The sequence below is a fragment of the Oryctolagus cuniculus genome, chromosome 15 (assembly GCF_964237555.1).
Source record: "Oryctolagus cuniculus chromosome 15, mOryCun1.1, whole genome shotgun sequence".
NCBI classification, from domain to species: domain Eukaryota; kingdom Metazoa; phylum Chordata; class Mammalia; order Lagomorpha; family Leporidae; genus Oryctolagus; species Oryctolagus cuniculus.
In genome coordinates, this window is record NC_091446.1 from 5,061,281 (window position 1) to 5,073,949 (window position 12,669).

Below are 12,669 nucleotides of genomic sequence, written 5' to 3' on the forward strand. Positions count from 1 at the left end.
TCCTAGTGCGTGGGCACTCAGAGCCCTCCCCAGCCCATCCCTGCGTGCCTGCTGCAGCCACGGTATTGCCTTTCTGGAATGTTCTGCAGCTGAAGGCCAGCACGTGGTGTGTGGTGACCATGGGGGATTTGGGGTAGGACGTTCAGCGTCTCAGTTGAATGGATGGCGTCCTCGGGCAGCCGAGGCGTGAGCGCTGGGGCCTGACTCCACCATGTGTTAATCTGACTCTGCATGGCGCTTAGCTTCTCTGGCATCAACGCCTTCGCAAAGTGGAGTTAATAATAGTTCCTTCCTCTCGGGCTGCTGTGGGGACCGACCTTGGCTCACAGCGAGAGCGCAAGAGCACTCGGTTGTCAGTCATGTTGTTATTTTTGTTAATATTAAAAGTGGTGCTTCCTTCCTTGGCTTTAGACGGGGATTCCTGTGGTACTGTCTTCCGGCGTTGCCATGGAGATGCCACAGCATCGTGAAGCATTTTGCATGCACCTGGCAATGTTGAGTTGAGTGCTCCACGGTGTAATGGCTGTAAATTCTCTGTTATGAAGCTACTAGGACCAAATATTTGCTAGCCTTTAAGGAGGAGACGTCGTCACTTCTCCTAATTCCAAGGAAGGGTGAAAGTCAGCCATTAAAAGGGCTCTGTTTAGATTGCTTTGTGTCAGTCTGGGTGGCAAGACTACACGACCAGAAGCAGCCATTGGTGTGAACTGTCCGGGACAGAGGCTTCCTCCCCAGAAGCCCCGGGGAAGGGGTGAGTCAGCGCGTGGGAAATGCTGCCTCCCACTTGGATTTTGTTGTTTTTCTCTGTTGCTTTGAAAAAAAGAAAACCAGCCATCAGGTTACAAGTTCCAGGTGACGGGGTTGTTGAGTTCTCAGGACTTCCCGGGATGTTCCAAAGTCAGGGGAGCGGTGATGCGTTCGATTTTGAGGTGTTTCACACTGTCCAGGAGGCCGATTGAGGGAAAGGAGAAAGTGATGGGGAATGAAGCTTCCACCTGGTCCTGGAAGTGGATTCGGTTTCTAGGATGTCGGCTCGCGCTTTAAAGTCAGGAGGAAATACTGCAGATGATCAGAAACATAATAGAACGTACTGGAAGGAATATTTCATGAGTCGAGGGAAATCTGCTTTGACAGACACAGTAGTTCCGCGGGGTTGGCCTGCGTGGCTGGGTAACTGGCAGGCCTCTGCGCGCGGTTCTTCTCCCCGCCCCCAGCCCCACGCTGGCACAGGCATCTGCGGCCAAGTGCTTCGTCCCTGCAGCCCCAAAATACAGGGGCTGCAGTCGCCAGGGCGGGAAGGCAAAGGCAGGCTCTCCAAGGACCACCCCCAAATGGGACAGCCAGGCTGTCCTGTGACGGAAAGGGGGCGGGGGGGATGCGTCATTCTCTTTGCATCCCGGTTGCATTTTCACATCAGAGCCCACCAGACACCACCCTGAAAACACCAGCGGAGGGGGAGCCGGGAGAGACGGACGCCTGAACTGCGGCGGGCGCATTCGACTCCTGACCAGGGAACGGTCCCCGCCGCTTGCCGTCTGATAAGGGATATTATCTCGGTAATAAAAGGCAATTGAGAATCTAAATGAAAAATCTAATGCTTTTCATGCTGATTTATTTTAGATTAGAGAAAGTTAAGCCAGATGTAAACATGAGGAGATGAGGCATGGAGACGGAGTCACGGCGGAGTCGTAAATCTCCGTTCTGAGCGATTATAGGTGCGGGGTTGCATTCGCCAGAAAATACACTGTCTGACATTAATTACTGTTGCAGAAGAGAGTTCAGAGGTTGAATACCAACACGCAGCTCAATCACGCGTCTAGATCAGCCGTGGAAAGCGTCGCGCGCTCCGAGGCAGGCTGTGCTCACCGGGCAGCCGGCAGCCCCGCGCCAGGGTGCTGCCCGCCTGGGGGAGAAGCCGCGGGGGAGCTTTTTTGCTGCGAGGGCCACTGGGATATTTATAGCAGCATCCGTGGGCCGTACAAAGTTATCAGCTTGAACATGAGCCGGCTGCAGATTAATCGAGTTTTGAGTCCTGCCTGCAGTGGCCTTGGCTAAGCTGGACCAAATGATTTCACAGGCCTGATACGGCCCACGGGCTGGGCGCTCCCCACGCCTGGCCGAGAGGAATGCCTGCCCCCACCCCAGGAGAGGCATCGGATGCTGAAGAGAGAGCGCCCTCTTTCCTCTGAACTCTGACAGGGTCTCTCCTTATCCTGAAGAAGAGATCCGGTCCCAAGCCCGCCTCTGGCCTTTGGCTCCTTGGGCTTCGGGTCTCTGGGATCTGCCACGTGGGAGTCCAGAGGCAGAGCTGGGGTGGAGCGGGGAGGGGGGAGGCTGGCAGTAGGGGTCTGTGGAGGCCTGGAAGTGTTCACTATCTTTCCCTCTCTCGTTTTTCTGGTGTTTTATGGCATCTCAGTGTTTCCCAGAGCGCAGGAGCCATCTGTAACCACCCAACACCTCTACACACACACACACATGCACACACGCACATACACATGCGCACACATGCACACACACGCACATACACATGCGCACACGCACACACACATGCGCACACGCACGCTGCATTCTGATGGGAGAAGGGCTATCCAGGCACTTGGGTGCAGAGCTCAAGAGCAGAAGTGTTTGAATGCTGCTGGCTCTGATGCCCGGAGAGAGCACCCCACCTCCCCACCCCAGCGCCCCTAACTGTACAGTGCAGGGGGCTTCCTGTGGGGCACACGGGACCCTGGCCCGCGGCCTGGTGTGGAGTCTGCCTTCAGTGTCCGTGGTTCTGACCTGTGCCCTCCATCCCACATTCTGGGACCAGTATGATTGCACGACAGGGTCCTTAGATTCAAGAAGCCACTGCTACAGCATCCCCAGCAGGACGCAAGGTGGCCGCTGTCATTAAGCTCCCTGATGTGTGCGACTCCAGAATACCTGGGACACGGTATTATTATAAGTAGCCCTGGGTTAGCTCGGGTGACGTTTTGCTGTCAGATTCGTTTGCTACAAACCCGAGGGGAAGCGCTCAGGTGCTAGAGCTCCCCGCACTGCAGACGGCAGATAGAGGACGGTGGATCCGTGAGGGACGGCAGATAGGGGACGGTGGATCCGTGAGGGACGGCAGATAGGGGACGGTGGATCCGTGAGGGACGGCAGATAGGGGACGGTGGATCCGCGAGGGACGGCAGATAGGGGACGGTGGATCCGTGAGGGACGGCAGATAGGGGACGGTGGATCCGTGAGGGACGGCAGATAGGGGACGGTGGATCCGCGAGGGACGGCAGATAGGGGACGGTGGATCCGCGAGGGACGGCAGATAGGGGACGGTGGATCCGTGAGGGACGGCAGATAGGGGACGGTGGATCCGTGAGGGACGGCAGATAGGGGACGGTGGATCCGTGAGGGACGGCAGATAGGGGACGGTGGATCCGTGAGGGACGGCAGATAGGGGACGGTGGATCCGTGAGGGACGGCAGATAGGGGACGGTGGATCCGTGAGGGACGGCAGATAGGGGACGGTGGATCCGTGAGGGACGGCAGATAGGGGACGGTGGATCCGTGAGGGTGCTCACGTGTCTTGGAGGCCGTCAGGAAGCGATGGTGGGGAAAGGCCCCGTTCCCCGCCCCCGTCGCGTGGTTTTGGTCAGCCAGTTTCCCTCTGCTGACTGCAGCCTGGAGACTTCAAGGCCTCGAGATAGGATCTGGGAAGGACTGAGTTAGGAGTCACCAGTGCTGGCCATTCCTGATGTGCTCACAGCTGCCCGGCCTCCTGCTGAGGGGAAGGAGTTGGGGCCGGGTCAGCTCCTGCCACTCCCAGGAGACCTGCATCTGCCTGTAGGGCAGGGCAGGGGGGATCTGAGCACTGCAGGCCACGCCTCCTCTAACCTTGCCTGGTTAGAGGCAAGGTTCCAGGCCTGCACAGACCCCTACTGCCCTCCCCTGCCCTCCCCTCCCCTCCCCTCCAACCCCTCCCTTCCCCTCCTCTTCCTCTTCCCTTCCCCTCCCCCCTTCCCCCTGCTTTCCAAGGTGCATTAGCAGAGCTGGGTCAGAAGTCCAGCTGTTGACCCTCTCCTAAGAGCGAGGAACCCATTGACAAGCGCAGCAAGTGTGATTAGATTTGCATAGGGGTTGTCGTCTCGGGGAGAAGCAGTCCTCCCTCATGGGCTCACAGGGGTTCGTGTGTGTTTGCAAGCCGAGGCGCGTGCTCTGAAGGGAACAAACTGCTTCTCGTGAATCTGAAAGCTGGCCTGGTTTTGAAGGTGGTGTTGGTCACAGGAGCTGAGACCCAGAGGAAGCCCAGGGAAGCATGTCATGCAGTTGTGGCACCATGTGCAAAGGCCCTGTGGCATGTCAGAGTGTGTGCAGAGCGGTGGGGGGCTCCACTCTTGGGAGGCAGGGGCAGAGCCAGAGCCCCTGACACTTGGCCCGAGGACAACGGAAGCGTTGCTCTTTTGCATGGAGGGAGCACGTGAGTGACCCAAGTCTTCCCAGGACGTCGTCGTTGTACGGAGACCTGGAGTCGGTTGATTTGAAAGAGGTCCCTGATGCACCTTGTTCTTGGGAAACCTTGGAGCAGCAGTGCCTAGCGCCTGCAGAGAGGGTGGCTCCAGGCTTTGGGGAAGCCAAGCATCTGCAGAGGGCTGGGGCCACTACCTGCTTGCAATCCACTGAGAGAGAGGGAGAGGGGTGGGGGAGGAGGGAGGGGAGAGTGGGGGAGGGAGGGGGAGAGGAAGGAGGAGAACCCAGGAGGAAGCAGCTTGGGAGTTCCCTGGGCCGGAGTTTCCCCGCCCCCTCCCCCTCCCCCTCCGAGAGGGCTTCAAGGCTGGCCTGCTCCTCAGGGGTTCTGTCTGCTGCATTGGGGATGGAAGCAATTTTCCAGCCCAGGCCCAAGGTCGTGGCACTTTTATTTTCTCCTTGAAAACTTTCCACGTACTCTCCGGTATTCCCTGGGATGTGTCCGTGCTAAGTCTGACAAAGGACATTTAGCAGTTCCATGGCTGTGTAAGGATTGTTAGTTACAGTCAAATAGCCAAATAACAAGGCTTTATTTAGAGATTTCTTCAAAAGGCACAGTCGCAGAGAGACAGATTCTTCCATCCCCTGGTTCACTCCCCAAATGACTACAAGGGTCAGGGCTGGGCCAGGCCAAAGCCAGGAGCCAGGAACTGCGTCTGGGTCTCCCATGTGGGTGGCAGGGGCACAAGTACTTGGGCCATCTTCTGTAGCATTCCCGGGGGTATTAGCAGGGAGCTGGATCCAAAGCGGAGCAGCCAGGTCTTGAACCGGTGCTGGTACCAGATGCCGGTGTCTGGAGCTGCAGCTTAATCCGCTGGGCCACAACGCCAGCCCCCTGAGACTTAGCAGTAATGGCCACAGCAGCAGTATCTGCAGTTGATGACACTGTGGGTCATGGACAGGGCAGGGCAGGGCCAGAGAGTGGCTGTCAGCTCCCGGCTCGCAGTCCACCCCAGCCTGCATCTCACCCCTCCTGCCTCTCCCCAGGGGAGAGGGCGGTCAGGCTCCTCCTCGGGACAAAGGGTGTTGGTGCAGCTTCCCTGGAACTGGGTGCACAAAAGCACCAAGAGGCACCGAGAGTTCCCTGGGCCCCACGAAGCTTGGCTTCTCCTTGAGCCAGGGCCTCCCCCAGGGTCCAGGATGGCAGCTCCATGAACGCAGCCTGAGTGTGGGGGAAGCCAGGCAGCGGATCTGCCCGGGGACAGTACGGAAGGAGCAGCCCTGGGATGCAGTGAGACGCGCTGGGCTCTCCATGTGCTGACGTCAGCCTGCAGGCTCTCTGCGTCCACTCACAGAGGAACCCTTGGCACGGAGAGCTGGCATAATGACCGTCCTTGCACGCAGCTGAATACTTTCATGTGTATTTGTCTCATTTTCATCTGGCCTTACAGGTTAATTCCTGGATTTGATTGCTCACAGCTAATCAATTTGTCAATATTTATTGAACGTCCAATTTCAGCTCCGGGCCCGTCCAGTGCCGTGATGGGCCAGGGAAGACTTATTCTTTGCTAACGAAATCCAGGCTGGCTGATGTGTTTCCCTCCCTCCCCTCCCTCGTTCACCAGCAGAGTTAACGCGCCGGGGGGGGGGGGGGGAGGGCATGGAGTTAAACACTCATGCCATCTGGAGCCCTTTGCTGGGGAAATGGAGAGTCCAGGGATGGATGTTCCTGATTTTGAGAAACAGCGTGCATTATTGAAGACGTTATACCTGCACATAAAAATGCAGAACTGGGAAAGTTTCCTGTTTCTTTTCTAGATCCAGAGTGGACTCCTCGCGCCTGGCACAGCTCTCCCTTCCCGAGGAAGAAATGAGATCCTTTCAAACGCAGGTAACCAGGTGGGCTCCGTTGCACGGCTCCGCTGTCCAGCCTTGGCCTCTCTCTCCTGTGTGCTCCTTCTAACAATGAAATGCACTTTGGAACCAGGGAGATGACAGCTCCCTGGTCTTTCAGGATCTGAAGCTGATTGAATGTCTAGGCTCCAGGCATTTAGTTTCCTAGCAGTTGCTGGAAAAGCAAATGTTGCTAAAGAAACATTGGTGGCCCCTGGTGGTACCTGTGGATCGTAGGTGGCTGCACATGGCTGAGTGTGCAGCTGCTCGGGGCAGGGCTCCCCCAGGCCTGAGTAATGGACAGACAGGGAATAATCTAGAACAGGGTGAGTGCCTCGTAGTGGTATCTGTGTGTTCCTAAAGCATTTTTTATGAAGTTTCAATTCATAGCCACCAGGTTGTCAAAACACTAGGTAAGGTGGTTACAATTCATAGCGCTTGCTAAGTATGGTAACATCAGCGGTGTGACCACAAACTTCCCCCACCTGTAGAAGAAGTCATCGAGGTTCAGGTCAGACGTCTGATGACATTGTAATAAGACTCCAGGGCTAACAGATTACGTCCACGCAGAGGCTGCGGCACACGAACATTCTAGAACCATGTTCTAACATAGCACGTGTCTGTTTCTAATCTTCATTTGAACTCTAATTCATAAATGTGGTAGATGTGCTGCCATAGAATAAAAATACGTATGTGCAGGCTTGCCTGTGTGTGTGTGTGTGTGTGTGTGTGTAGTGTATGTACAAGGGAACTTCAGAAAGTTTATGGAAAATGGGATTCAAAGGTAAGTTTATTTTGGTGCCAAGAACTTCAAAATTCAGGCATACCAGAGGTCCTCAAAAAAGGCATGGAAAAAATGTATTATGAAAAAAGCATGCATGGGCTCCAAAAATATCTTGGACCCAAATAAACTTATCGAATTCCATTGAATCCCATCTCTGCCCTGGCTTTTGGAAGTCTGCTGGAATGGGGATGCACACTCAGAACTGTGGCTTCCCTTTCTGTTCCCCCACCACTGGTCTGTGCCAAGCACGGACAACCCAAGGCAGAAGCGTCACTGAGAAGCAGCTCAGTCCATCCTCTCCGGAAGCCCCCAGAGCCTGGCTTGCGGCTGATGCTTTGGCAGTGGGGACCCTTTGAAAACCCAGCCCGGAAAGTCCCTGTGTAAGCATGTGAATCCAGTGACAGATGCTTCTGCGGCCTGCACAGCAAAGCAGGCCTGGGAGACACAGGTGGCCCCCTGAGCTCCGCAGGGAGTTTGGGAACATTGACAAGACTGCCACCTCTTCCCGGAACACTCAGTGACTGCGGTCATGCGTAGTCAGAACTGGTGGCTCCATTGCACATGGGTGGGCTTTCTCAGGACTGGGGCAGCACAAAGCGGGCCCCGTTAAGCACTTCCACGGGGAAGGGTGCTCTGCTGTCGCTTGACTTAGGAACCAAGTGGTTGGTGGTCCTGGCCACACTGCAGGAAATGTGCCCACGCATCTCTGGGTGGGGAAGGAGACATAACTCCGGGCTTTCTCTCTTGTTATAAATCTGTCGACCACGTCCAGGCACTGAGTATGGAGGAGCATGTTCAAGGCAGCCTCATGGCCTGGGAATTCTGGTGGAACCAAGGGTTCACCTTGGTGGGCACCATGCTTCCTGCGCTCACGCTCCCAGGGTCCCTCTGGGCATTTGTTGCCAGTGGAAAGACAGATTTTGTCTGAGCTCCTGCAGCGGGAGAGAGACTTTCAGAGAGAGCTGAGCTCCGCACTGCATTCAGGGGGGCAGCTGGGGCTTCAGCCAAGAGGTGGGGGCGGGGGCTGGGTGGATGGAGAAGGACCAGGAGGAAGCTGTGGCTCCCAGGGAGGGAGACAGGAGCTTGATGAGTTGTCACGGGATGCAGGAGTTTCCCCAGCCTGGCTGGGACCCAGGGGACCGAGTTTTAGATTAAACTCAGGGCTGCAAGGTCTAAAAGAATGGAAACCAGGGAACTTCACGGATAAAAGAGCCCCTGGGCTACAGAGAGTTTGGAAACTGCCAGGGCTCCAGGAGCCTGGCAGCCTGGGCGCGAGTGCTTTCTCCTGGAGCACACGGGCCCGGCCCCAGCTGCTGCCCTCGTCTTCAAGCGTTAAGCACTCGGCTTTTGAGGGCCCGGGCCTGTCTGGCTGGCTGGCAGGGCAGTTCTCCCAGAAGGAATCCACGGGCCCTGCAGACGTCCGCCTGCAGGATCTCATGTTGGGGAAGGACCAGAGAATACGTCAGGCAGTTCTCTGGGAGATCTGATGTTGAACCCCACCTCTCCATTCCCCTGCAGGAGGTGGGGTGGCTTGGCAGGGTCGCCTGCCCCCCCTAGGAAACCCCCAGGTAGCTCATGACAGAGTCTCCCACAGCAGCAGTCATTCGAAGGCTTTTAGATGGCAGTGAGCCAAAATAAATCCGCCTCCTTATTTAATTTTCGATCTGCACTCATGGAGCAAGCAAAAGCAACTCTTGAATATTTTGTAAGTTACTGGAAGATACGATCAGATCTAAGTTCAAGGAAGTCAGCTCTGGGCGACGTTCCAGGCAGGAGCTGAAGCCCCCAGGGTGGCGGCTGTGGTCGCTGGACCTACTGGGGGTTAGGAAGCGACCCCTGTTGGGATGATGGGAAAGCTGAAGGTGCCCCGGACACACAGTGCCACCTGTGAACGGGATAGAGAACCCAGGACCCAGGTGGCCGTGGGGATCAACGGGTGCCTTGTCTTGAGCCTGTGAGTTCTGGACATCCACCCCAGATGCCCAGGAAGTGGTTGGCTGCTTGGTGCAGAGACCACGAGGCTGGTTGCAGTTACAGGTCCCATACGACATGGTGTGGAGGTGGATGGTGGAGGTGGCTGCAGGAGAGAGTGTGTCGTGGGGAGAGGCTGGGGCTGCAGAGCCTGAGGGAGCGGCGAGCATGGGGTGGGGCAGGGATTTATTTTCGGATTCAGGTATCTCCTCCAGTATCTACTTAGCCATCAGTGCGCCTTTCCTCTCTGGAACGTTCCTCCCACTTCCTCATTTCTCAGTTTGCTGTTAGACATCGGTGCTGGAGGGGCCTTGTCCTATCTCTGTGTGGCTGCCTGGAGCTCGGTGACGGTGACTGATGGTGACGTGGGTGGCCGCCTGGGTTTCAGACATCCCATCCCAGTGTCATCTGAAGCCGGTGTTGTCTCCGGACTTTCACTTGTGCCTCCTTCGTTGTATGATGCAGCCGTCCCCCCACTTAGTCATGGGAAATTCCAGGCGCGGGGAGGTAGGGAGCTGATCGCCTCTCGCCAAATTGTTTTCTTGGCTAGATCTCTCAAGTGCGCTGGCGTGTGTGAGGTTTCACTTTACTATGATTAATAGGATCTGAATCCGAAGGGAGAAAAAAAGAAGTAGGAAAGATGACTATTTCTGCCCAAACTCACATCTGTTTTGAAAATTAGAGGTCGGGAGAGGAGCTCTTTCAAATTTCCATTCTGTGTGTTATAAAAAGATTCCGTTTCCCGTCCCCCTGCACGGTGCTGCCTGTGCGCGGTGCCAAGGGCTGGGGGTGGCAGGGACACAGGTGCCTTTTCTGGGAACATCCGTCTGCGGGAAGCAGGAGTAACGGGAATGGATGAGGGTCACCGGCAATTTTTAATTACTGATTCACTTGGCTTGGGAAGGAAGGTGGGATTGCATGAAATGTTCTCTCCTGATCAATTAAGCCTGACCTTTAGAGCTGGCAGTTTTTAAAGGGTGGGCCGTTGATTGATGAGTGGGATAAAGCCATTACATTTCACTTAAAACTTGAGCAGAATTGTTCCTATCTCCTGGCTTTGACAAGGACAGCGAACTCCATACTGGCAGTTTCACTGTCACTGGTGTTGAGCCGAGAGGGGACTTGGACCACAGAGCATGCGCCCTTGGCTAAGTTTTGAGGAAACTCGGGTCTGTCTCTCCAGAAAGCCACCTGAGCCAGGTGAGCAGCCCGTCCCTTCTCTCCTGGACGAAGTCGTTTGTAAATGCAGCGTCTCTTGGAACATGACATTGAAGGAACAGCAGAGTTCCCTAAAAATCCTGGTTTTGGTGAAGACTACGGTTGGTGGAGCTGAAATCTGCAGGTTATTTTTTTATATCGAAGCTGTTTTAATTGCTCTGTGCTCCAACTGCCTCGTTTTCATAGATTCCTGCCTACTCACGGGGAGAATCCGTTTATGGGAAACCTTGAGGGAACTGCAGGCTCCTGGCTTCAGCCTGGCCCAGCCCCAGCCGTCGTGGCCATCTGGGAAGCAAACCAGTAGATGCAAGATTTCTTTCTGTATCTTCTTCTCTCTCTCATTTTCAAATACATAAAACAAATCCTTAAAAAAAAAACAAAAACCACCCGGCCACCGCAGCCCGGCTGCCCCAGGACGGTCCGGCTTGCTGCCGCTGCGGCTGGCTCCCTGTGCTTGCCGGCCTGCCTCGTTGCCTTCTCCAGGGCAGGAGCCGTGTTTCCCTCCACTCTGGTCCCAAGCACGGGGCCTGGCATGCAGAAGTCGTTCAGTAGATTGAGTGGCGTAACGTGTGTGGCAGACGCTCGGAGCCATTTCCGTGTCGGGGATCTCACTTGACCCTCCCAGGTCAGTGTGTGGGGCGGGAAGGGGCCCCCTGGACAGGAGCCTGACGGGGACAACGTCTCCCTTGGGGTTCTCCAGGATTCTGCCCAGTGCTGCGTAGCAGGTCCCTGACTTGCGACTCTGCTTCCTTAGTCCGGAGCCCTCAAGGACTCACGCTGGGTCTCCTGGGGTCGTTCTTCTTGGTCCAGCATCCACTCTGCAAAGCGGAGGGGGGTGGGGGGGGAGGCCACATCACTTTTCTGACCATGGGAGAGCAGACAATATTTTTTCCCTGCTTTCTGCGGAAGACTTAGAGACACATGTGGGCCACTGTGCCCACTTGGACAGGACACGATTAAAGCAGATGGACCGAGCTGCCCTAGACGTGCCAGACGTGACCGTACTGCTTGCTCTCTCATGGCCAACCTTTAGGCTCACATCCCCTCCTGGGTCCTGCTTCCTGACCATGAGGGCCTTGCCCTGGCCACAGTGGCCTTGTCAGCAGTGCTGCCAGCAAGAACACTCCTCCCCTGCCCCGTCTGTCTGCCCCAGCTCCGTCTTTGCCCATCAGTGGGTACATAATGGAATATATAAAATAATTGGCCAAGCAAGGTGGGAGCAGGGTGCTCAGGTGTGGGTTTCCAGTCTGTGTGGCTTGGCAGAGATGCGTCCACTGGGATTTTACTGCTTCCTCTCGAGGGTGGGGGGGTTCAGTCCCACCTCCTGTGTGCTGAGAGAGTGGGCAACGGGACCTTGCTGGGGTTGGGGAAATCAGGCGCAGTGTGGATGGGAGGCGGGCGTCTCCTTCCTACAAGGATGGCAAGGAACCCTACCTGGATTCGAATCCATTTCCCGCCACGGCGCCAAGGTCCTGGCCTGGAGGAAGAGATCCCGTCCGAGGGTCAGACACCAGTCATGTGTCTGTGCGGGACAGGAGCAGCCCTTGGGGAAGCACCACCAAGACGCCTACCCTCTGATGGCTGAGCAGCAACCCCTCGGCCGCCCAGCAGAGACAAGGTTTTACTGAAATCACGGAAAAACGACAAGGCTTGGCTTTAATGGGATCTCCCAACAAGAGAGGTGCAGCCACAGATGCTGAAGGGGAGACGGGTCCCCGGGTCCCACCCAGACCTGCAGCACCAGCACCCATGGGTGTCACCATGGGCTTCTCTATAGAACCACCAGGCAGGCTCTTTGCTGCGTTTTTGAAAACTAAAGGCAGAGGGGCCGATGCCATGGCTGACTTGCTTAATCCTCCACCTGCAGCACTGGCATCCCATATGGGCACCGGGTTCTAGTCCCGGTTGCTCCTCTTCCAGTCCAGCTCTCTGCTGTGGCCCAGGAAGGCAGTGGAGGATGGCCCAAGTGCTTGGGTGCCTGCACCTGCTTGGGAGACCAGGAAGAAGCACCTGGCTCCTGGCTTCGGATTGGCATAGCTCCGGCTGTAGCGGCCATCTGGGGGGGTGAACCAACGGAAGGAAGACCTTTCTCTCTCTCACTGTCTAACTTTATCTGTCAAAAAAAAAAAAAAAAAAAAAAACCAACCCTAAAGGCAGAGTATGTGTGTGTGCAACGGATGATCTCCGGCCTCCAAGAGTTTCTCGGTGAAACGCTCTTCCCTAAGGGGCTGTCTGAATGGCCTCCCCCTCTTTCCCTGCTGGTGAGGGAAGGCTTCCTGCCCTAGAGCTCTGGCAGGGCACAGCTGTGATGCCCCATTGCCTCCTGCTCACCCCTGCGGTCCGCCTTCTTCTCTCCACCC

General features: G+C 56.1%; 1 protein-coding gene across 4 annotated transcripts in view; it reads left to right on the top strand.

Annotated features, from left to right (window-relative positions):
• C15H10orf90 (chromosome 15 C10orf90 homolog) overlaps positions 1–12,669 on the top strand; it is a 231,072-nt gene that overhangs the window by 14,236 nt on the left and 204,167 nt on the right. For all 4 annotated transcript variants that reach the window (XM_017350773.3, XM_017350774.3, XM_051833506.2 and 1 more), the window contains exon 2: positions 6,262–6,334. In XM_017350773.3, the coding sequence (XP_017206262.2) occupies positions 6,262–6,334 (73 nt within the window). The remainder of the gene's footprint in view (positions 1–6,261; positions 6,335–12,669) is intronic.